This window comes from Stegodyphus dumicola, chromosome 6 (genome assembly GCF_044657685.1).
Source record: "Stegodyphus dumicola isolate Sdum_Otavi_A_Nest chromosome 6, ASM4465768v1".
NCBI classification, from domain to species: Eukaryota; Metazoa; Arthropoda; class Arachnida; order Araneae; family Eresidae; genus Stegodyphus; species Stegodyphus dumicola.
Window position 1 is genome coordinate 47,583,785 of NC_140773.1, and position 26,753 is coordinate 47,610,537.

At 33.1% G+C, this 26,753-nt stretch overlaps 1 protein-coding gene across 1 annotated transcript in view; it reads right to left on the reverse strand.

The window, feature by feature from the left end:
- LOC118188953 (glutamate-gated chloride channel alpha-like) overlaps nucleotides 1-26,753 on the reverse strand; it is a 54,252-nt gene that overhangs the window by 16,058 nt on the left and 11,441 nt on the right. Inside the window, exons 2-4 of the mRNA XM_035359482.2 lie at nucleotides 10,794-10,855; nucleotides 7,544-7,611; nucleotides 3,676-3,908 (exon numbers count right to left, since the gene is read on the reverse strand). Of these exons, the coding sequence (XP_035215373.1) occupies nucleotides 3,676-3,908; nucleotides 7,544-7,611; nucleotides 10,794-10,851 (359 nt within the window). The 5' untranslated portion in view covers nucleotides 10,852-10,855. The remainder of the gene's footprint in view (nucleotides 1-3,675; nucleotides 3,909-7,543; nucleotides 7,612-10,793; nucleotides 10,856-26,753) is intronic.

Below are 26,753 nucleotides of genomic sequence, written 5' to 3' on the forward strand. Positions count from 1 at the left end.
TTACCTCATATTTTAATACGTAGTGTTTGGTATCGTAATTGCACTTGATAATATGAGTTCATTGATAATATGTGTGCGCGTGCGTATGTGAAACATTGCTTAGTGTTCCAAGTTTGTAGTATTTATTTTATTATATTATTTTCTTTCATTCTGAGAAATTAGATTTTTTTATTTATTAATGCGTAGAATTCTAGCATGCCTACACAGAATATGGCGTGATTTAGGAATTTTAGAAACTGATATGAAAGCTGTGTAATGATGTTCATATGCAATAAAAAATATTCTTCTTTTTTTATTAATGTAAAGTTTAAAATTTTTAGAAATAATGAAAATTGTCTAATTATTGGTATGTAAGGAATTATGTCGTTACGTAGCAAGAAGGTAATTTGTAAAAATGATAAAATTGAAACGCAATATAAATTTAAATTAAAAAAATATTTTATTTGTATAAATAAAAAAAATTAATTAAAAAAATAATAATAATTTAATAAAAATCTTTGAAAATAATGAAGCTCTACAAGTATTAGAGACTGCGACGTTGTTTATCGTTTTAATAATTGGTAGAATTCGCTCACTGTATCATGGTAATTTTAAATATAAACAATTTATTATACTTATTATCAGTAACGCCTAAGGTTAAATGTTATAAATGTAAATTAAAAGTAAAGAATTTGATATTAATTTACAATAATAAACAATTTATTATTGTTATTTTTAAGAGAATATAGAAAGTACACCTAGTGTAAATGCGAGACTGCATTGTGACGTCATAAGCTTAGTCCCATCCATTTATGGACGTCACGCAGCTCCTCCTACTGAACTTTGTTGATGCAGCCTATTCTGCGCTTTTACCAAAAACACATAAATCTAAAGGCATAAATCTAAACGCACGGAGAGAAGCATCGAATCGAAAGTTTAATTTTTGGCCAACGCACCAAATGAGCTATAATGGCGCGGCGCATCTTCGAAGTTCTACGATAATTCTTTTTACGACTAGCAGCATCTAAAATTTTACAAATAGTAGATTAGTGATAATTCTATTTTAAAAATACCCAATCTAGTTTAAAAACGAATTAATTCGAATATAACAAATTCTATAATCTAACCAAACATCTCACCAGCAGCATTCAAATTGCATCAAAGAAATTGAAAGTGTGTTCTATTGCACACTGTTGCCACTTTTTTTACATTAGCACGCTTCTGCTACCTTTCGCGTTGCCATTCAACAAGTAGAGAACCACTTATTGTTTTTTTACATTAGCACGCTTCTGCTACCTTTCGCGTTGCCATTCAACAAGTAGAGAAAAATGCCTATTCGTACCAGAACGATACTTGAAGGGAAAAAAGATCGTACTAATAAGAATTCATATGGGACACTGATGTAGTAATAGTTAAAACAAATTTCGTATACAAATTTTTTCTGATCTAAATTTAACTCAATATCCGAATTTTAAAGTATTATAATTATAAAAGATTTGAAATTGGTTCGACATGAAGTCCTGAAATTTTTTTCTTATGACTTACTATCAGTCTCAAAAAGTAGTGTTTACGAAGCTATTTGGATAACTACAGAATAGATCATAAAATAGGATGTGATATAATAATAAAAGGAAGAGTTCACCTGTGTGTATCTCAGAGCGTAGAAATGAAAATACCTAGATCTACGTTATTTATCTTAAGCATTGTCCAGGGCATTCCCATATTTAATGAGGTTTTTAAAATTAGATTTATATTTTTTTGTATATGTTTTTATATATCGAAAAAATATTTTACAGAATTTTCGTCCATAGCATTGCCTAACAACCCAAAATAAGTATCACAGAATTTCCCTCATTGCAACACTAGATAAACTAAAAACCGGTTTTTAGATAATTAAATTAAATAATTTTTGTGAAAGAATATTCTAAAAGAGGAAAGCATTACCTGGGTGATTTTCTAAAGTTTTCCTTTAATACATCATGTTACCATTTCTCAGCACCGACATTTCCGTTAGAAGTTTTCCTTCTTCGAATATCACGTGATCCCCTACCCTTTCCATTTTTCGATTATTTGTCTATCCAACGTCGGGGGTTTTAAAACTGTTTAACTTTTCAGATAATTTATTTTCCCCGCGAAAGCTTTGTAAAATTTTTAATATACATCCAAATTGCATTTTGTTTCTAGCCGAAAGGGGCTATTAGTTTCGAAATGGGATTTTGTGTCGAATCACTATAAATGTTTCATTTCACTTTTCATTCGAGTCTGTTGCCATTCGGCAAAATGCAAGATATTTGTCTTTCAAATTTAATCTATCTTTTGTTGACTAATAAATTGAGCTATTTTAGAGCAAATGATGCGGTTTTTATGAATATTTATTTCTTACTTTTGAATCAGATTTATTTAAATAATAAAAACGCATTTAATTCACAATCTATATTATTAAATATGTTCAGTATTTTTATAGAATGACGTTATGAAGTTTTAGTTGCCCAGAAGGACTATTAATTTCGTTTTGGCATTTTGCGTCGATTTACTACAAGCGTTGCAGACTTTACCTCTAGGCGCTGAAATGGCGAAGGAATAGAACCGCTATTTCTCAATTTGTTTCTTAATACTACATATTAAAAAAAATGAAGAAAAAATCATTCAGTTAATATCGTTTCATCATTCCTGTTTAAAAGATAACGAAGAGTTTGTTCTATAATCTGTGACAAGTTTCGTACTCGATGCGTTTTTAAATGTTGAAAATTTAAAATGAGAAACGTTAAACAGTTGAAAAAAATCGAGCGATTTTTGAAAATTCGTGGAAAAATTATAAATGTTGTTAAAATTTTGATACAAATTTCATTTAATTCCCCCCCTGTTTTATCCGAAGTTGAGAACATTAAATTCCTGAGGTTTTTAGGTTGCTCGTTAAACGAAAATATGTGAAAAATCAAAATCGAATTTTGAAAGAAACTACAAAGATGTCATCTGCAAACAGTGTATGTACAAACTCGACAGTAGGTTAAAAATACGAGTAAAAATAGGAGTAAAAATAGGTTAAAAATAATAGTAGGTATAGGAAATATGTTAAAAAACGGTGACAAACGTTTGACTTTGCGACAAGCATCTTAAGTAACTAAATAAAAGCTGATAACAAAGAGTTCGAGGAAAATTGAAGCTGAAAAAAACCATAACTTTTGACTAGTATAGCAGAATATTTTAGAGTGGATTTCCGTTTGCCAAAGCAAATAGTCACTCCTGTTAACAACGCCGTCAAATATTATTGATTACAGTATTTTCATTACGTAAAAGGATTAGTTTAGTATATAATATATTGGTACAGATATTACAGTTCCCTAATTATAAATCGATAACTTCAATGTATAAATTTCAGGTGTATTTAAATAGCTAAGAGACAAATTCTTTTGATAAGCCTATTACTGTAATAAAATGTTTCGTACAATAAGCCCTTTTATAAAACCCTCTGCTCAAACACTTTTTTTGATTTCCTTTCTGAAAAGCAAGTCATCTTTTTATATACAATAAAAAAGACACATAAGCTAAGCCTTTTTCTAAGACTTCTTCTCAAATACTTTTTCTATCTTTTCATATAAAATGAAAAAGACTCAGTTGAGCTCGGAATCTAAAAGGTAATTAGTATAAATTTGTTCCTATATGGTTATTTAGTGTCACATTTCTCAACTTGTTTACCTGGATGACCTCAGTAAGACGCTTTCTCTGAGAACTCGCAGATGCTTGTTGGGCAAAGAAAGATCGAACAGATGACCTGATTTTGCATTGTCGAATACCAAGTCTGGTGTCCAGATGTAGTTCGAAAGAACGACAGGAAACACAACGTTTCCCTCTTTGTTTCCAAGAAAAATACTCAGGTTCAGACGTTTGTCCTCCCATACTTCTGATAAATAGCTTTGAATGCTGAACTCCTGTAAATTTATTCAAGAACTGTAAAACTAATTTTATTAAGTCACGCCATTTTTAGATACTTTTAAATACACTGCTCCAAACAATTAGGGGATATTATGATTTTAGTTATAAACAACGGATGAGGAAATGTTTTGGTGACTGAAATATGATGTACAAGTCTTGTAAGATATGAGAAAAGAAAAGAAGTAATGAACAAGGAATAATTAAATTTTATTGATGATATTTGTCAGTAAATAAAAAATGTCAATTTGTGTATATTATACAAATAAACAACATAAGGGAAAACAAATATAAGGGATATGATTCCCCCTGACAGAAAGCAATGACGTACAACAAGGGATATTTCTACAAAAGACAGCTTTCGAACAGCTGAATTTTTTCTGGGAGAGGTGATAAGCGACTAGCAACCCTTCTCTCTAGAATGTCCCAAACATGTTCGCGAATTCATTTGAAGGATTCCTTCCTCGAAAAGGAAATTGTCCATTAGCTGAACATAATATGGCTTGACATCCATGAGTATGAATTCATCCCCGATTGCTGCAGCGTTAAAGGCTACAATAGGCCTGAGGATCCCATCTGTATATCGTTGAGCCATTAGTGTTCCATTTCTGATAATGTGTAAGTTGGTGCGGTCATTAACAGAAATACCGCCTCAGACTATTACTCCGCCTCCGCCAAATCGGAAACTTTCATGTAAAATTGCAAGACTGTTCCGCGTACAATGTTCTAACCAGATGAGAAACATCCTATTGTCAGGTTGTACACTTAAGCGGAACTCGTCTGTGAAGAGCACGGTGCTCCTGTCATCACTCCCCTATTTGAAAGGCTATTGTGCTCACCTTCTGCAAGAGTACGGTGGTCCTGTGTCTATGAAACATAACCCATAGGTCTGTGATCATACAAACTCACATGGTTAAGTCGGTTTCAAACAGTTTTTCCGTCAAAGCTCTGATACCAGTAGCTCTCTGAAGGTGCTGTTGAAAGAAAGTGGAGTTCGTAGTGTGGTCTCTTCTGGCAGTTAGTGTGAAATACCGAGCTTCTCTTTGTGTTGCTGCAGGGTGCAGGCATACCACCTTTTTTCAATGTTCGACGAGCATTTCCAATTTCTAAAAGCCAACTCCATAATCTAGAAATGAGAGTTTGAGATGCTCCTAATGTTCTGCTACGACGGATTGCGGTTGATCCGCCTTTAAGCGACCGATGGCTCCCAGGTTACCAATTCAGCTAAGTCATCTTGCTAAAACATCGTATTCACTGATAAAAAACATTCAATTTTACTCTCTTCCTATAGAAAGAATGCTGCAGGTCGCTTTGCACTCCTTATCTAGAACGCGTAGTTTTCAACGTCAGAGACAAAATTTTCATATTCCCAACTTTGTAAACATTATAATTTTTCTTTTTAGCCTCTTCTATTTCATTTTGTTAAAAAAGGTGTTAATTAAACTAGTTATTTCCTACAAAACTCCCAATATCCCCTAACTGTTTTGAGCAGTGTACTTTAGCATGTTAATTTAGATTCATAACTCAACGTTTTTTGTTAAGTAGTTAATAAATAGTAAAATAAAATAACTTATCCAAGATGCATATCATAAAATTATTGAAAAGACTCATTTCTGCTGGAGATAAAATTACTTTTTAGTTGTAAATTAATTATAATTTCTTAAATGTACTTGTACGATAATATTTCTTTCTTCCCACCCTGACATTCATATTATTGAGTTCTTAAGGGTTCGTAATAGATTGAATGCACACAGTTCCGATGATAGGTTAATAAAATTTATTTATCAAAAGAAACGCTTCAGAGCTGTGGAACTTTCCACAAAAATATTGGTACTGCTCTTCGTAGTATCACAGAGCAGAATCAGTAGTTACTCTTCAAACTACTAGGAATGTGAAACACAACAGAATGCAAAGCGCATCTGAAAGGAGAAGCTCCCCAAAAGTCGCTCTGAGCTAACAATTACAACAGTTACACAGAACTGATACTGTCTCCAATTTTATATAGTCTTAACCCGGTAGCCAAGATATATCTAGTACTTTCTGCTTCTCGAAATTGCTGGAAGGTATATGAGGCCCAGTTACAGTTAAAATTAATATAGTAATCAATTACAGTTATTCATTTACAATACTTAATTACAGTTATTCAGTTACAATAATTCTTTAACAAAATGTCTTTTGTGATGAGTTCAATGTAAGCATTTCTGTAACAAATTTTGCTGAGATAATTCCATAAATACATGTTTAATTATGTTCGCTGGCTTCTTTGAGCGTTCTTTGAACATAAACTATTCACTACCTCTTGGGGCTGACAGGGCAATGATTATGCATCAGTTGCTTTATATCTGAATGGCGGTGGAACATTTATGCATTGGCTCAGCAACAACAAATGACGTCTGTGTATTTTGCAGATTATTGACATTTGCTGTGAACTGCAATCTTATTGAAATTTTACAGCTTATCAATAATGGGGTTAGTTAATTGCCGCGATTTCTTTCAAGGCCCACAGTCGACATGCATCTCACAATGCGATCAATATATTAAAATTTGATTATTTACATTTCAAAATCATTATTTTTATTTCAAAACGTTACAGAAAATGTAGTTTCGTAATAATTTCTAACGCCTTTCTAGCTCTTTAAAAGGTAACTTTCTGGGATTTAAATGCTCACTTCCAGTTCTTCCCTTTTTTTTTAAATCTTTACCACCTTCTCTTCTAATCTTTTGTCTAGTTCTTAAGTACAGAAATAAATAAAAGTTTATTAAGCTACAAAATTTTCTTTATCAAACAAAGCATTAAAATAAAAAGTGATTTTTTACCCTAAAACTTGGCCATTTCTACATGTATGAAACTTCAGCATCGGATATTAAATATATAGCAAAGAAATCTAACGGATATTATATAAACTACTAACGGTTTCCTTTTACTGAAGAAAATATTTGGCAATGGAGAAGGAACTGACTTCTGGGTATCAGAGAAATATATTTGGCTGGGAAAGCTAAAAGAATACCAATTCCATTTGCAGCACCAATTTGTGCGAATCTGGGTTTGAGCAGTCATTGTGCTAAAAAAAGGAAATGGTAAACTAATATAAAATGGACCCTAAATGTAGTTGTGTACAGTCATAAAATTATTGAAATTGATTGAAAATAATATTGAAATATTGAAAATATTGAAATAAAACATTGAAATTTATTGAAATTAATTGAATTGATTTGAAAAAGATAGGCAAAATAATCAAATTCATTTATATAACTAACTCTGATTTATTTACACAATGATAAGATTTTTCAAATTTTATACTGATTGGATACTTTTACACGAGTCGTTTTGAATTTGAAATGATTGCTTCATTGATTTTTAACTTCATTAGTCTGACCGCACAATCTATGCACTACAACTGTTAAGAATGCATAGTTCTGGCTTTGGGCACCACTGAAATATTCTTATGTATGGAAGGCGTTCAGCTATTTTAGTCCCTAATTAAAAAAAATTGCTTGAGGAAAGAATTTCGTTTGCAAATAAGATATCAAATAAGATTCATATATACTGCATATTCATATCATTCAAATATCATTGCAAATAAGGTTCATAGACAGGTAAAAGTGTTTTTTGATCAGATTTCAAAATACGTACCATGAGACCTTCGTCTATCCTGTCAACATCCATAACGTGCATCTGAAAATAGACATGAGCTGCTTTTCCTGAAATGAAAGAAATTTCAAATTTCAATCATGAAATTAATTTCTTTGGAAAATAAATAGCACTTTAAATTTCCTACAAGCAGTAGTTTTAATAGTTGTTTACGTTCCTGTGTTAGAATGGCGCCGAACTAGATGATGTAGTTTCGATTTTAAATATCCTTAATAAATTCAACCACTCTCGGTCTATTTAAACCAAACTGAATACATTTAATAATAAAACATTATACGTAAACATTTAGTAATAATTCAGCAATACAGGTAAGCATTAAAATAAGATTTACAACCGTTACAGGTCAGCTACGCTTTTAGCGACCGAATTCTATGAACGATAAATCTCAAAAGCGTGTTGCCAACGCAGAGCAACGAAAAGGTGGAAATTAATTCGATAGGCGTGGAAGTAAACAGTAGTAATACTAAAGTTGTAGTTGTAATGTATAGTAATAGAAGTAGTTGCATTATTTCAGTCAAAGCATTTTTGGGTCAACGGTTGACTGAGAAGAAATGCTTTATTTCAATATAGAAGCAATGAAAATTAAGAACGGCACTCGTAAACATTCAATTGAAAATACTTGTGACTTTTGATGAATGTTTGCTTACTCTTAAGTACATCCCTTAGACAATATCAGACAAAATTCCCAAGATCTAGGCATTACTGCTAACGAGTTTTACGATAGCTAGAAATTTGCCTAATAGCTTATGCAGCAACTGAATTTAGTTATTGAAGATTTGGCAAAACCGCTATTATCAAAATAACTTTTAAAGCTATCCCTATTAAAATTGCAAGTTTTAAAATTAATTTAGTATTCTTAAATTAAGTTTTCACCTTATGTAAGGTATCAAATGAAAGAGTAAAATTATTACATTATCATTTAGCTTAAATTCTATGACAATACACAGCCATGGTATAGCATTATTTTGCTTGATATTCTTGCTAGTGCTGACCTGGTGATTATTTTCATTTTGCTTACGACTATTAATATAAAGATTATATGATTATCATTATTCTTAAAGGTATCAGGGATAACTTTACATTAATATTACAGTATTATAGCAGAGTTAATCACAAATTAAAACACATGGGATGGTAAGATAATTTACAGGCCTGATAAAATTTCTGGGACATGTTCGTGACAATGTACTTACTATCTTTTTACTTATTATTTCAACCTCTACAATATTAAAAAAATCTGATGTGTACACCACATGACTTCCTTGTACGGAATATTAAATTATACGTAATTTTCCTGCGTTTCATTTAAACATTTAAACATATTGAATTAATAATTAACGAATTTTGACTACTTCGTCGATAGCGCATAAACCGCAATAGAATAAATGCACTCTTTAATAATTCTTCTTTGGCGTATTTTTATATATGTATTTACTATAGCGACACTTCTGCGCTACTTAACAACATTACATCTCATTCATTTTATAACTCAGAGGGCACAAAAATTATATCATCCGAAGAATTACCAGATGTTCTATTCAAACACTATAATAAATCTAAAACGATGTATAAAAGAAATTAAACAAATAAAAAAGAAACAGTTTTTTTAGTGATCTGTTCAGTCAGATTCAATCAGATATTTATAGAATGTATTTTAAGTTACCTTACATAATCTAAAAACCTTAAAAATAGATATTTCTGTAATTACAAAGAAGGTTCTTCCATATTTAATAAGATGAGTAACGGAATCGTGTTTTGTAGCGCAGATATTTGCCTTTGGAAAAATGGAGGTCATGTACAGCATTATTTATATACATGCACAAGCAAGAGAAGATAAATATAAGTTTGAGATAAATTTATACAAGCAAAATTCGGAGCAAAATAAACAAAGATTAAAATATGTTTTAATAAATAATTCTTCTTTTGCGTATTTTTATTATGACACATTTATTTCTATTCTGTGTATTTTTTTATTTTTATTCTGTGTATTTTTCTACGTATCTTTATGAGTTTATTTAACATTTCCAGTTAAAAAGTAAACTGCGTGATATCAGAAATATTTAAACCAAACTCCTCTGATTTTTCTACATCACGCTTCATAGCAGTATAATGCGCTGCCATGAGCACCCGTTTCAGTCATGCTACAGCCTTAATCGGAATGCCATTTTTCATCTTTTTCACAAGGAGAAACGTGATTATGAATGACTGCAGCAAGAATTAGGGGCCCTGCCATCCAACCCCCGGTACTCAGACCCTTATTCCCGTTTCTGTCCGTTCCATCAATCATTGCATTAGTATGCAAACTTCTGGTTCTAGAAATGGAGGGGAAGGATGATGCAAAAGGTTCCTTCTACGTACTCAGTTCAGCGGAACTACATAAGCTCAGTCATGTCTAGGAATATCTTGCCATTCAAGGTAACACGACACTGTACTATTATTTTTCAAGAATTCTTTACATAGAGTAGAACGATTCTGTGAATTGATTTCAACTTTTTGACGTATATGAACTGTTACCAAAATAATCTATAATAATAAAAGCAAGTGTAATGTGTCTGTCTGTCTGTCTGTCTGACCGAGCTCTCCAGCCAAATCTATCGCACGCAGGGACCTGGAATTTTTTATACGGAAGCACAAAGGGGCTGGCCACCAGACCTCGAAGCCCGATTTTCGATTTTTGAATTAGAAAAATTTAAAAAAAATTATTTATAATTAATTAATCACGGTTTTTTTGACTCACTGATATTATTATTTGTTTTCAAATAACGTTCGATTGTAACAATTGATTTCTTTATTCTAGCGTTAGTTTGCTGTTTTGACGATACATTAAATCGATTAATTACAATTCATTTCTTTTTTGTAGCTTATTATTTATAATTAATTAATCACGGTTTTTTTGACTCACTGATATTATTATTTGTTTTCAAATAACGTTCGATTGTAACAATTGATTTCTTTATTCTAGCGTTAGTTTGCTGTTTTGATGATACATTAAATCGATTAATTACAATTCATTTCTTTTTTGTAGCTTGTGGGGGGGGGAAGAGAGAGAGACAGTCTACATGTCCTACACTACTATTCCTGCGCTATTCACTTATCTGCATTTTCTAAATGCATGGGCAACGCCGGGCGGGTACAGCTAGTGTATAAATATATTGAAGCATGAATAACTGATCTGTTTTATTTATTTAATGCCTTTTATTTATTTTCGAACCCAATACCAGATTATCCATACCTTTCACAGTTGGCGCTTCATACTTGTTGTAATCAGGTGGGAAAACTCCGGAATACATTTTCCTGCAAAAAAAGATGAAACTCCATTATTGTAAGTTACAAGCCTGTTAAATTTTGAGCAGCAGTATATAATGCGCAGAGGCTAATGAATTTTCACATAGATATTGAGAATTTTGTTAATTTTTCAAAGTACTGCTAAACTTAGTTTAATAGAATCAACAAATAAGCTTCGTTTTTTCATCATATGAAAGGCGACTACGGAGAAATACTCTTTATATAATCAAGCTATTTTATTTGCTTCCCATATCACAGATGGTAACTAATAATAATCAACTGATGTGAATGTAATTCATGTCAGTTTTAATTATACCTTTAATTAATATATTACGTTTAAAATGAATTGTCAAATTTTCTATAATGAAATTTTACTTGTGCTTGGGCTTTGTGTGTGTGTTACTTATGCTTTTATTATTCTTTATAAACATTTATTAATTGTAATATATGTAAACATGTCAAAAATTATATAAGAGCCTAAGCCTGCAAATCACTAAGAGGGAAAGATTTCTTCACTTACAAATTTAAATAAAAGTAGTTAAATGATTTTGAAAATTACTGAATCGTCCTCTTAATTGAATTTGAAGTCAGGACATTGCACTTGAACTGGCTCATTTACATTTCGAAAATATATGGAAGGGATTCGGCTAGTCTGCTATTATCGGGACCTGATTCAGAAATGTATGTATGTCTGCATGCACTTGTGTATGGATGCAAGTATTCATACATACATGTAAAACAATATGTATAAACAAAATCAGTGGCGCAACAGCCCTAGTGGGCTAAGGCCTGCAGTGCCCGATATCTGCTTTCTTGACCGTGGGCCCGGGATGCACGAGCATATGCCTTGGACAAGTGGTCAGTTTGTCGCAGAACTCCCGGTGTTTAGTACCAAAGCGAACATGGTACTAATTTTATCGACCCACTCAAGGGATGGAGGGCTAAGTCGACCTTGCCAGATTGCCAGCCCGGGGGTCAAACCCTGGACCTGTGGCGTTGCTGGGCAACGCACTAGCCACTGTGCCACCGGACTTCCAAAACAATATGTGTACGTATTACATATTGTTATTACACATTGTATTACATATTGTTATTACACACGTATGCACATACACTGGTGTGAAAAAATTAAGGACGAAGTCGAAAAGTTAGCATATCAGCTGAACGAAGAGGCAGAGCGGACAGAAAGACCAATCAGGAGATTAAGTAAGGTGATGTACGGTAGCACATGCGCAGATATGCAGGTAGACGTAATGGGGGAGTGTCTGGGTAGTATAAAGCATGTTGTCGGTGTAAGATCAGTATTTCTGGCAAAGAGATTGCACGCCGTATAGCAGTTAAAATCACACCGAGTTGCTGCCTCAGCGAGAAATGGCGAATAATCAAACACTCAAAAACATTTGGAAATCGATTGAATATTTTTCCTTTCATGAAAATTATGAATTAAATCTATTTTTCATAGAAAATTAAAAGAAAAGATTTAAAACAAAAGAGAGATAAAAAAAACCATCCTCATTATATAAAATGAAATAAGAAATAATAAAAAAAGAAATTTAGAAAAGAAATGAGTTTTTGTATTCCATGCTTAATACATACTATTTAGTGGGTTAGGAAAATTTTCTCATAATAAAAAGACACATATCAATTTTTAAATAACCTCTTCCGTCAATATCTATCTTCTGTTTGCACAATGGGTTCAAAAAGAAGGAAAGAGTCTTTTAGTTGAGCTTTGAAACATTTTAATAAAAGCTAAAGCAAACCAATATTACCAAAAACATATTCAACATTAAAAGAATAATACACTCTGCAACATTTTCTGATCGCACTTTTCGAAATTTGATTCGTAATCACAGGCTAATAATAAGGGAAAAATACGTTTTATACATACACATTTTACTTATTTACACCTCAGCTTCGATTATGTTGTGTTTTCCTAAATGATACATGGTCGTTCGAAACTCTGAACATATTCGATCCACAACATTAGCATATGGTAAATAGAGGTCTATAGGATGGAAACGTGTAGTTCAGAATTGAAATAAAGCGCTTTGAATATCGAAGCAGCTTAAATCAATGAATAACTGCATTAGATTTTTTTAGAAAAGTTAGAAACATTTCTGATTTGTTTACTGTTATTCAAGTTATGCGTGCCAGCTCCAGATTACCTTAAATTGCTGCATTATTGCATTTGCAGAGGTAAACTTATCAGTTTTCACAAGATATCAATAACTGCAGGGAGAAAGAAATATTAGGGAAATTCGTATTAAAGCTCTGTAAAACAAAATTTCACTGCATCTGTATATGCTTCATAAATTAAAATTCTATTTCAATATTTATTAAAAAGTACTGTTAAAAGAAGCTGAGATTTTAAAAGCTGTTCTGAAAATTCATCTTATTAAAAAATCTTGGTGCTTTGGAAACTAAACCCAAAGCTTGGTGTTAAGCAAATTATACACCTTTTTTTGGTGCCCTTCATTTAAACTTTTATTTGCTCGAATTTCGTTAGAGATATATTTCTCGTTTAATCAAATCAGTTCTCTCTTAGCGGCAAAGCAAAAACACATAAAACCTCAAAATATCTTCATAAAATCTGTAAAATACAGAAAAGCCTAAAATACCAAATACAGTTAAAAAACCAATTTTTCTCAACAAAAATGGAGGTGTACGACTAGATGTTATCGTTTTATTATGCAAGGTATACATACGACATAGGTACAGATGTCATGAAAAAAATCCCTTCTGAATCAATTTTAAATTTATATTACAATCTGTTTTGGAAAAAGGATTCCTTTATTCCGTTCATGCGAATATATGTCACGCAAAGAAAACATTCAAATGGATACGAGAACGGTCAAAATGCATATTTTGAAATTATTTTATTATTTGTCAAAATTCATATTTGAAATTTAATACCCGATATTTTTCGCGATTACAATATCCTTTCCTTCGTATAAAAATGTTCAAAAAACTACATCGATTTGATCGTGCAGCTCTGAAAATATGCAAAGTCATCTAATCTCACAGAATTTTTTTAAAAAAAAGTTCCTCTTCTTCCTACACACAGAGCAACAAACTAAGTTAATTTCAAATAGCTACTCTATTAGTACGAAGGAAATGAACGAGGCAATTTAATTTAACCTTGAAGAAGAAGAGGAATTATCAGGAACATCACGGAGTAAAAAAAAAAAAAAAAAAAAAAAAAAAAAATGGTTGTCAAAAAAAGTGGTTGCATATAATTACCGTGCTATTCATGCCTTTGGGACAACGTAGCAAAAAGTGTCTGAAGGATTTTTAAAAAGTGTTCGAGAAAAAATCGGGAAGAGAATAAAACGTAATTAAACAACTTTCGATTGACAGAGGGGAAAATAGGTCATCTCACTGTCACTGAACATAATGCGGGTATTTTCCTGGATTCCTTAGCTGCGTCGCAAGTGCATGCCTTGCTCCCTTTAAGAAGTACTGCACAAGGTACCCCTCTCGTTAAGAACTTAGTCTTCAAATACTTTGCAATAATCATTTACAAGTAAATGCTTAAAATTATCCACTTCTTAGAGTTAATGAAATATATGTATTTACAGCTTCATCAGTCTCATTTTCGGAATGAAAAGGACGGCGAAGTAAATTGTTTTAGATTAGAAAATACTCAAAAGTCACGTCAAACAAGAACGAGAGAATGGGGCGGATGATCTACCACTCTGATATGCTTTTGTTAAAGCAATTCGACTGTTAGTCTTGAGGAAGCATGACTGTTCTCTAGCCCTCTATGACTTTAATTTCTGTACTTCTGAAGAAAACGGAGTACATTACTTTTCTCATTGTTCCTTGTCTTTTCACCACCATTGTTTGTTAGGAAAGCCATCTTGAAAGACTCATACTTTAGTTTCTTGATGTGTTGGGCCTCGAAAAAACGGTAGAATGTTTCATAACCAGTAATGATTTTAGAAATAATGCGGTTCATCATTATGTAATTTTATTCTTTACTGATTCTGTCATGCTCCGCGTCTTGATGTCCTGTTAATTTACAGGGGACAAACTGATTTTTTTATATGAATAGTTTTAAATATGGCTTCATCCGATTCTAAGTTTCTTCTGTATTATTTAGTAGGTACAGCGATTGTCACTGATTAACATCTTTGAGTAACATTTTTCGTAAGGCCGACACATTTTCTGGGACTACAGAAGAGAATTTTCCTATATGATCTTCGTCCAGAACAGAATTTCGGCCTGTACGAAATTTTATAAATCATCCGAATACAATAGTACGAGATGGAGCTTCATTTTTATCTTCTAATGGTGGACGTTGAAGGCATTCATTTTGATTTAGTCCCACTTTAAAATCATAGAAATTCAAAGTGCGATAAAGCTGTCATGTTAGTTTCATTCTCTTTTCTTCCAAATTTTATTCTACGATAGACAAATTGCAATTATTGTCCCAAATTATTGTCTACGGATGTAAATGAATTCAAATTTACATATCTAAGGAATGATTGTTTTGATTGCGTATTGTCGGCCCGTCTCGAAAATTTCATCATAAGTTATGATTTTAGATGTTACTTACCTATCAAATTATTGCTCATGAAACAGTTTGTGGCAGTTTTGCATTAACATGTTTTCTATCTGATTGCCTATGAAGTAGACGTCCTGATTTACTTTGTTACAAAATAATCCTCCTATAGAAACTTCACGAAGAGAAGTTTTAAGGATTCGTAAAATGTCTTGCGAAAAGCCTCCTTGGCAAACATAAATCAGGGGACTGTTGTGTATTGATCAGAACATACTTTTTAATTAACATACCCTCCAATTTCATTAACTTTAGATGCGATACGAGCATAAAGGCTCATTACCTAGATTCACTTGGATCGCTTTTCATAAAACTTAATAATTTCATCAGGGCTTTAAAATTATTTAAGACAGCTATCAAGGAAATCCAGGTACCTATATGATGGCAGGTTCCTATCAATAAGTATAATATAAAGAAGTTATTATGCGACTAACATTTGATTACTTGAGACGAGAATGAATTGTGGGATAATGTTAGATTTTAGAATACATGAAAATTTTAATTTCAGCAATATGTGATTATTTAATGTTACTTATTGTTTACTGCGTAATCAGAGCATCGATATGAAATGTTCCTTATTTTCATCAAATGTATAAAAATTTTAAATTTTTAAAATTGTATTTATCTGCCAATTACAAAGTTGATATTTTAAAAATTAATACACATTTATATTAATATGCATGATAATATAAGCATCATATTATATAATATACATTTTAATGCATTATATTATTAATATCCATGACATCAATATTTATATTTCATAGCTATGTGATGAACTCAATCGGCGTATAAAGTGGCTATATTATGGTCCACCAGTGGCAGAGCTGTAAGATCGCTGAACACTGGTAAACGCTAAGCCGAGTTCAAGTCTTGACGACGGTCTAGCTGTATGAGAATTTGTGTGGATTTCTTCGTAAGTAACGTGAATACAAATCAATTTCCTCTTAAAAAGTCCTCCTGTAAGGTACACCTCTCCTTAGGCAGATAGCTGTAATGTGCTCAAAAATGATCTTACTATTTACTGTGGAGCAAAATGATCTAACCTATGACTATGTAGACTAATGGAGTAAAGTTGATGCCAGATTTGAAATGGGTCTGTTACAGGTGTTACGTAATTAGTCATTGGGTCCATTTCACGTGCTGCGGGTGACAACCACCTGTCGTAGTCTCTGTTAAAAGTGGTGTCGCGGGTGACGGGTTTGGATCGCAAGCGAATGGAACACTGACACATTCATCAATAAATCGAGATTCAATGTGAACAGTGATGACAACAGTGTAAGTGTGTGGAGATACCGTGGTGAACACCTCAATCTTGCCTTCGTTTTTTAGTGGCACACAAGCACTCAAAGCTAGCGTGATGTTATTAGGTACTGCCGCATATGACAACTGATCATCTCTAATATTAATTCTACGATACCATAAAAGCCCAGCGGTGCATTCGTGACTTCCGACTTCCTTCAGCAACATGAGTTGACAGGGTTCTTAGGAAGCATTTTTCAACAAGACAATGCTCGATTACTTCATGCTAATGATCGATACTAATGTTTTACGCCGGCCTTTGTTATAAATAGTAAATTGCAATTCATCGTATCATTTACAACGCTAAAAATCCATTAATCACATTATCTATATCCTCAATGTCTTAATCTATGCGCACATGCAACACATTAAAGTAATTTATGTTTATAGCGTAGAATTTATATGTGTAACAGGAAAATCAGTGTAAAATGTTTAAATAACAGTGTAAAATTTTAGTGTAATATATTTATATAAATGTGACAGTGCAGACATCTGTGTAAAATAGACGTTATTGTACTAATGTATCCTCAGTTTTTAAACATATGTGCTCATAAAATGCGCAGAGTTGTTTAATGTCTATAGAATAAACACTACAGTAGAATCTGTATGTGTATCAGAGTAGCATCGGAGTGTAAATGTTTAATTATTTGAGTATAATATTTACGTAAAAGTTGCAGTGTAAGCATTAGTGTAAAATTATTGTATCAGTGTATCCTCAGTGTCTAAAGTCATGTGCACAAAAATGCACCAGAGCAATTTTTATTTATATATGTGGATCAATATAGAATTTGTGTGCATTTCAGGGTAAAATAAGTTTAAAATGTTTAAATAGTGATGTAAAATATCAGCGTAAATGCTTATGCGTACAGAACAATGTACGCAACAGTGTTAGACTTTAACACATAAATCTCAAAACTAAAGTGTCGATAAAATGTTGGGAAATATATGTTTAAATATGCGCATCAGCGTAGAAATTTTCTGTGCATCATAGTAAGTTCAGTATAAAATGTTTAAATATGATTTTAAAATCTATGTAACATGATTATATATATGAAACGACATACGCATGAGTGTAAAATAGATGTTTTGTATTCATGTGTTCTCAATGTCTAAACCTATGTGCGCATAAAACGTACCAGGGCAATTTATGTTTATAAATGTACAACAATGAAGAATTTACATGTCCCAGAGTGGTGGGAGAAAGACTAGACCACCACAATTGAAATTTAAGTGTAATCGTATCAAATTTGGTGAAAATATGCAATATCTAGAAGTTATTATTGATAGCAAATTAAATAATTTTCCGGAACATTTTAAACATATACATTGAATCACAGATAACATTTAAAAGGTTATAAGTATAATTTTAGTGCTGATACTTTGAATAGAAAGAATTCCACCCTGAGAGAGATATTTAAAAATGTGGTCATCCCTAAAAATATCACATAGTGTTGGAGCTTGGGGCTGCCAGGCAGAGGAGGTTCTTAGGATTAGAATGAAATAGGAACACCCTGCAGAGAGGCTAGATGCTTGCCATTACAAGAGCCTTCAGAACCGTTTCGACGGAAGTTTCCTGCGTCCTTGCGGGTGTTCCGCCCCTCTCGATTTTATACAAATTATACTACAAAAAGTTTCTATTAGCTAATAAAATTATTATAAATACTGAAATTGGGCAAAAAGTGTTCACGAGTAAGATCTTTCAACAAGAGAATGAGGATACACCCAATGACACGATTTGGATTATTTTATGATCTCAATTTTCCTTATGGTGGCGAAATAGGCGTTTTTACAGATGGTTCTGGAATTGATGGGGAAGTGGGTAGCGATGTGGTAATTTATTTTCATGGAGTAGACATAGACAATGTGAGAATAAAACTTAAACCAAGGAATTCGGTTTAGCGAGCAGAATTATACGCATTGACAAAGGCTTTGAATTGGATTAATAAACAATTAACAGTTCGATGTTTTGTAAATATTTATACTGATGTCCTATCTGCGCTTCAGGCACCAACCAGATCATAAAAATCGACTGATTAATGAAATAAAAGACTTGTTTAAAATGGCTGAAAGAAAACATTGTTCAATTACACTTGGTAAAAGGACACAGTGGAATTGTCTGAAATAAAAAGGCATATACCCTTGCTAAAATAGCGGCACTTAGGGATGGGACCGATAATTTTAATATCCAAGATTCAAGAAAAAAGACCATTGCTGATATGGAAAACTGGTCTTATACAAAATGAAGTTTTTGCTGGGAGTCGTCTAATAAAACAAAAGAGTTAATGAAAAATATAAAGTTAAACAAGCAGATGAATATTATAAATAATATTGATATAAATCAGGTACTGACTAATCAGGGGCGTTTCCCGGCTTATTTTAATCGTTTCCATCTACGGAATAATGATAAATGCTTAATTTGTCGATGAATGTGCGTTTACTCGGAGTGCAAGAGAGAACTATAGAAAGAATTTTAAGGACAATTTTAAAAGGAACTATTCAAATTTGAAAGATTTTGCAGAGACAATAATGAAGATTATAATTATGAACAAAGATAGAATTGGAATTCGGCACTAAGACTCAGATTTTGGACTTTATATGTTTGTTTTTTTTCTGGCCAGTCCCACTTTTTGATGAGGTTCGGAGCTGTGCCCTTATAATGATAATGATAATGATAATGTCACAGAGTAAAATCAGTATGAAATATTAGTGTAAAATGTTTAAATATCAGTGCAAAATTTTCAAATAGCAGTGTACAGTATCAGTATAACAGCATTATCAGTGTAAAAACATCTTGTATCTTGCATGAAACTACTGTCTTATACCTTGCCCCTAGACAGTCGAAAGTTCCTGTTAAACTTCCGCCACACTCCTGGGTCGCCAGGGAGTTCTTGTGTTGTACAGTTGCGATTTCCGGATGATACCCGAATAGTTGTAGCAAATCGCTCGGGTGTCCGGACCCGCTCTCACTTGTCATTTTTCACCTCAAAATATGTCTCCGGAACAATGTATTCCGTCATGCGCAATGATCACGATTCCAGTGCAGTGCACCGCAGACATGTATCTGAAGCAGAGATACATTTATCTGTGTAGACGGACTGGATACTTGTTCGGCGATATGTCTTCTTGTGTAGACGGGGTTTAACACATTTGCATGACATACTGTGACTTCGAGAAAAGATTTTAATTGTCAGTCTAGGAATTTTTTAGGTTTTGTACAGTTTAGCAGAATAATCAAACAGACAGAAAACTTTTCGCCGTCTTTTGATGATTAATATTTGAAAAAAATTGCATTTTTAAGGGATACAACTTCACCTCTGCGCACCTCGCTGGCTACTCCCATGGCTAGCATACTTTATTGAATAATCATACAAATGCAAAATATGTGTCTAAATATGCTAGACTCTTAGATTATAATTTATGCAAGCTTCTTTCTAAAACTATCAAAGAAATTTAACAAAGTTAGATTAGTTCATGAATGTGTTAAATAAACAAATTGTTTCTTTAAAGAAATATCATTGTATTAGATATAATAGAAGCTTTCTAAATGCATATCCAATGTAGCTTTAGAATTAACTGAAATGCTAACGTAGTATAGGCGAAGAAATTTAAGTTCTTAACGTGATAGAGATTTTACTGCTTTTTCCCCGTCCACACAATTTATATAACATTTTAGCACTACGGGTATCAAAAACTAAGTCATCTTCAGAAGTACATGAAAAAGGTTAAGAGGCGAACACCATAGACGCATTGAAACGAAACAATAAATGTAATTCAGTTGTTTTAAAGGGTAAGAGAAAAAATAAATCAGAATATGAAACTAAAAAATATTGTGCATTTTGTCAAAAGAACAATCAATGTCCGAAGTAAATGTCAGTTGCTTAAAATGCAACGCTATTTCTTCGAAAGCAGATGCAAATAAAATCAAATTAGACAAACAATACACATAATCATAAAAAGTAAGGCATGTCATAAAATAAACACTTGAGCAATGTAAAACGTGAATTTTAAGTAAAGATAGTACATGACTTCAAGAATCCACCGGAATTGAAAATTCGCGTGCTCAATTTAATTAATGAGTTCTAAAAGTGAAGCATATGTACAAATCAAACACACAAGAATGGATTATCGACTCTGTAGCTTCAGTTCATATGACTGGCGACACAAAATTCTTTCCTCAAACAAATAAGGAAATAAACAGACAGTAACTGTCGCCGATGGAATAAAACAAATATCACTTAGTATTATTGGAAAAAGGCTATTTTGAGCTTATGTTAAAGAAAAGGAAGGGAAAAAATATTCTGTGTGTATCAGAACAAGACGGCAACATACTTTTATATCAATATTGCACGAACAAAGGTTGTATTGTTAAATCTGCTAGTACGTATATTATTAAAAAGAATAATGCATTTATAGCCCACGGAAATGCTAAAGAAGGCTTTTACAGACTAACTGGAAATCTAAAATGGTGTACAATAAAGTTGCCAGACTAACTCCTTTGATCAAAAATTACACTAATTATCTGAGTTTGAACATTACCTTTTTCGAAATAGTCACCATGCGCAGCGATTCATAGATTTTGGCGTTATTGCTATGCTGGAATGCGGCACGAGCTGCATTTTGCGTAAGCGAATCCACAACTTTTACGTAAGCGTTTGCATATCATTTTGCAAAAGCGAGTCCATAACCTTTCGCGATTCACGCTGGATCTCTTCATCATTAGTGATCCTGAACGTGAAAGAAGAATTATCCTTAGCACGATCACGGAGACCCTGGTACAATATTCCCTCCGTTTAGTATAGACAGGGGTTGGGGACAAACCTGGTAGTGTCACGCTGCATGGTCGATTTCAACGTTAATATTGTCTGCACTCACCGTTTCGAAACACCATTGTCCTCAATGTCGTTTATCGCCCTCCGATGATCGACGTGCTCAAGTTTTTGAATTCTGTGTACATTTTTACATTTTCGGAGAGACTGTACCGACCATTAAGCATTTTATTTTGGAGCAAGAGACATGAAAAATATGCACTGGTCTCATCAGATTTGGACTGCGGTCCTTCCGATTGCTAGCCAGCTGTGTTTCCAATGTTACCATATGAAAGTATACTATAAGAATTGACAAAATGTCTTGGAATGTGGTTCATTAACTTCATAGGACGTTCTTTCGCTTTTGAAGCCTGTGTCTCACTCGAAATGCTGCAAACAATTCTTTGCCTCATTCTCATAGGCTTACTGAAGCATGGGCAATGTCTATAGCCGATTTATCCAGTTTAACTAAAATTTGATGCTGTGTGGCTCATTGTTCCACGTTTTTGCCCAAGATGGAACAGGAGACTACCAAATACACGTCATTATGAAATCCCATCTTTAGCACCCTGTATTAACAATGATATCTCTTGTCACGTAGTGTTTTTCAAGATAGAAGGGCAGCTGCAAGCTCAGTCCTCTGTTATTATGTACTAGCCCGGTAAAGAGCTAATTCAGGAAGTTTTTGAATATAGCCATGTAAATAAAAAGTCCTTCTCTGCATATGCAGCATCGTGTTCTTATATAAACTGTTAAATGATGATGATCTAAAATGATTTCAAAAGTTGGACTACAGAGGCATAGCAACTACGAGTAAAACACTAAAAGAACATAATTGTGCTGATGGAGTAAAACTCAACAATTACACTCACAAATCAAAATGTTTGATATTTATAAGGCTTGATTAAATGAAAAATAAATAATAACACGAAAGCATCTTTTAGCTGTAAAAATTCCTTTATATTAAGCATACACAGACGCGCGTGAACGAATGAAATTTGACAGTTTAAGAGAGAAAAGATATTTTGTGCCATCTGTTACTGATAGTTATTCGCGTTATTATGAAAGACGTTTTACAGCTTAACAAAACTAAGTAATTAATATAGTCAAAGACTTTGCATTTAAGACAAATAAATTTAAAATGAAAATCAAATTTTAAAGTTTTCTGCTATTAGCACAAAATAATGCTGTGAATCCACTAAAATTTACTTAAGGACACATAGTATTTTTCATCAAGTATAAATCCCTTAATCATCATCATCAAACAGTGTAACAAAGAAGAAAAATCCTTTTTTCATTTGAAATGTTCTAACAAATTGAAAATTTCCAGAGTTTTGAGAAGCAGCAGCAGATAATGCTGCATATTTTAAAAAGAGGTTACCAAGCAAAACTGATGAGAAAATACTATATTAATTATAGAATGATATGAAATCTAGTCATTTACAGCTTTCATAGCTACTGACTAGATATCATCCGTCACGAATATTTACTGAAACCTAAGGATGAGATAACTTGTCCTCAGCAATATTTATTTTCATATTGTTGCGTGCGTACGGGTTCGTTACGAAATGAATACACAAGTCCGATGAAAAATGAACAAAAATTTATTATTATCACAACAAATATGCTTAAATTTCCTAAAATATTCGTGCAGTTTTACAATATCTCACAGTAGTTATCTTTTAACTACTCAAACGTTCAAGAGAACGTAATTCAAAACAGCTAAAGAAAGCTAATCCGCGAATTCGCTACAGTCAACAACAGCAGTTTTCTAAACAACAACAAATTAAGTAACTCACAACAAACTTTCAAGTTATAAGTTACACTTATGCCGAGATTATTAAGCATTCTGCTTGATGTGTTCCGGTTGTCATCAGATGTTTGCTCTTTGAGCGCTAAAAAGAGAATAAGTTCGAAGTGTGAGTCCAGAAGGGCAGGAGCTAATGGCGAAAGGGCGTGACCAGTTGTCACGTGGGCTGCAAGCTGACTTATCATTGGTTACGAGTCTTCTGAGAAATACCTCTCTAAAATTGCAATTAAATACAGTACAAAACATATATGAAAGTGGAAATAGTGAAATTAATTTCAAAAATCAGTCTTCTAAATTATTTACGTATGCGTATTAGTCCAAGCTCGTCAGGAGATAAACACAAATCACGGGAAGAAGATCCCGTAAGTCACATGGGTGGTCACCCACCCAAGCTGAGGCTCAGACGCTTGCTCAATATCGTGATCAATACAAAATTGTTGGAATTCACCAATTCAATTATGGAGGCCATTGGCGTTCCAGAAAACAAAACGGATAGTTGTCAGCTGTCTGGTGTAATTATCCATGAATTTGGAAGTCCGGATTTCGTTCCTGATGTTTAGTTGAGTTTTCATCAATTAATTTCTTGCACAGAAAAGGAATTCCAGATTCCTTAATGAAGGTGACCAACATTACAACAAACTGAGAGGTTTTCATTCTTTTATAAGATTTTAAAATCGCGCGCGAGAATTTTCTAGTACTTTCTCGAAATCAAAAAGAGATATTTATTACATGTTAAAATGCACGCGCTTTTGTGTTTTCAATTTTCCGGCTTAGCTTTCTTTTAATATTCGTCACGCGCTGCACTGCGCGGGAAATAAAACCATTTAATTTACAAGTCTATTAACATTAGCCGTTTAAATACCAAATTCGTAACAATATCATTGTGAGTTTTTTTCACTTTTCATATTATTAGATGAAATAAAATATCGCAGACTACAATATAGATATTGACACAGCAGAAGAAAATAATTCAATTTTTTCTAGTGCAGAGAGGGAAAATAAAACTGATGATATTCCAGTAGTTTCCGCATCCAAAAACAAAAGCCTTGACTTAAATTAAATACAGTGAAACGAATTTAAAATCTTCTTGATAGCCGTTCGTTAACTGAAACTATTTTTCGGATAGGAATTAATACAAAATAGGTTAATTCTTTTTCTGGATGATATATGAATTCTTACTTAAATTTTGCAACAGTACTTTGTGCACAAATTCATAAATCAGAACCAATGGAAATGATTAAATATAAATAAATGACAATGATCACAATATTAAACAAATAGAAGAGACTAAATTTTATTGCATTTGCAGGAAGGAAAAATGATGGCATAAGTAGAAAATTATGAGGAAGATGTTACAGTCTAAATAAGAAAAATTATCAAGTTCCATAAAAATATCAAGTAATTGTCTTTAAAGAGTATTTTTTATCCTTTCGTTTTCTTTAAGAGCTAGTTGATTCTGCATGAGACTCAGTGCGCTTCTTTCTAGTACTTAAAATTTATCCAATGACATGTGTTGCCTTCTTTTTAGAATGTTTGTTAAGGAAGATATGGCATACTCTCTGAAAATGTTTTTGCTTCAACTTGCTACTTCTTAATTAGGATGGTATCGTTATGCGAAAACTTTACATTTTACACAGATTTCGCCGATCAGAGAAAATAGGATGACTTTCTTCCTTCCTCTTCCTTTGAAAGCATGTCTTTCCCAACCGCCTTTTGTTCCTGCTTCTGAAACTGTGATATTCTTTCTTGTTGAATTCATTATTTCGTGTTGGAACATTCTTTCAGTTACTAGAAAATCCTTTTCATAGTCCTCTAGTAAATTCACCGTGTAAGGATTTTAAGTTTTACTAACGATTATTTTATTTTAAAACTTTGCTATCCTCTCTTATTTTTAATTTCCGGCCAGAATAAGCGAGAGTAGAAATCTTATGTTTTAATGAGTAAGAAACTGTAAACAAAAATGAAAGAAAAGATGCACTACTTTCGATGCTTATTTTCTTACATCATAAATCGTACGATAATTTACAAATGCATGGACATTTTCTGAAAACAGTATTTTCAAGTATTGCAGTAACTAACTACAACAACACAGAAATCTATCTACTATGATTCTGACCAAATTCAAGAGAAATTCTCTAGCTATCAAAATATGCACATCAAAATCTGCATCATATGCAATACCCTGCTTCAAATAAATCACAACTTGGATAAATCTAGCTATTAAAATTGTTACAATATAAAGGCTGTATGCAGCAAAGGAAATGTACTATATGTTGCGATATGCAAATGATTAACATTTCAGAGTATGCGGGCAAAGTAGGCATGAATAACGTTATTCGCATTAAATGGAAAGATTGCGCAACAGAAATTTTATTTGAAAATCGCATTTGAAGGTTGTTTGTTTAAGTAAAGATATCGTGTAAATAGGCGAAACTCTTGCCAGTACATGTTTGAATTCGACTGCAATAAGATCTTGGATTATCCAGACTGCTGTTAATCGTTCTGCGACACTGCTGTTTGTGTTGGTAGGGAGTCTATGACTGGCAGGGGAAAATACAGATTCGGTAGGTCCACTGGGTACTAGGGAGAGATACCTCGTTGTCTTTTTAAACGAATCCCGATTCTGCGTATGCCATCATGGTAGATGTTCAAGTGTATGAAGGTATCGAGGACAGCGAACGTTGCCAGCTTGCATTCGTTATCATCATACGGGCCCAGCCTTTGGCGTACTGGTATGGTGCGATTGGGTTCACAACCTGGTCACCTCTTGTTCTCATAGGCGGTAATGTGGAGAACCGCGGTTACATTTCTGACATGTTAAAGCCTGTGGCTGTGCCCTATTTTTGAGGATTGCGAGATGAAGATAATACATGACCGCGCATTGCCCATACTATCCTGACCTTCCTCGCTCCGTCAGGTGTTCATCTGTTAACCTATTCTGCACATCGTGCACACCGAACCACCAGAAAATTGAACTATGTCTTCCTTCCAGTACACTGTATATGTACAATAAATAGGATTCGGATATTTGTTTTCCTTCCTGGTGTAGCAATTTTCTATTGTAACTCTGCATTCTTACTTACTTCACGGTGAACATGTTGTTTGTTTCTGTTTACATTTCTCTTATATTTAAATCGAAATCAATGTGAAACAGAAGGTTAATCATTGGCCACTTGGTTTATTTTTAAGATTGAACCTTCTTAAGCTTACTCTTAAGAGGTGATATAACAATGCTCTTATATTCCGGATTACGGAAAGTTAAATTACAAACTGCTACGAAAAGGAAAGAACTCGCAAATACTCGTATTATGACATATTTTCCTGTCGTTAGTCTACGCATTTTCTCTTTCTTCGTTGTAATTCTATGTTGACGCCGCGCGGATGGTATAGTGATTAGCGGAGCCGGCTGCGATACCAAACGGCTCGGGT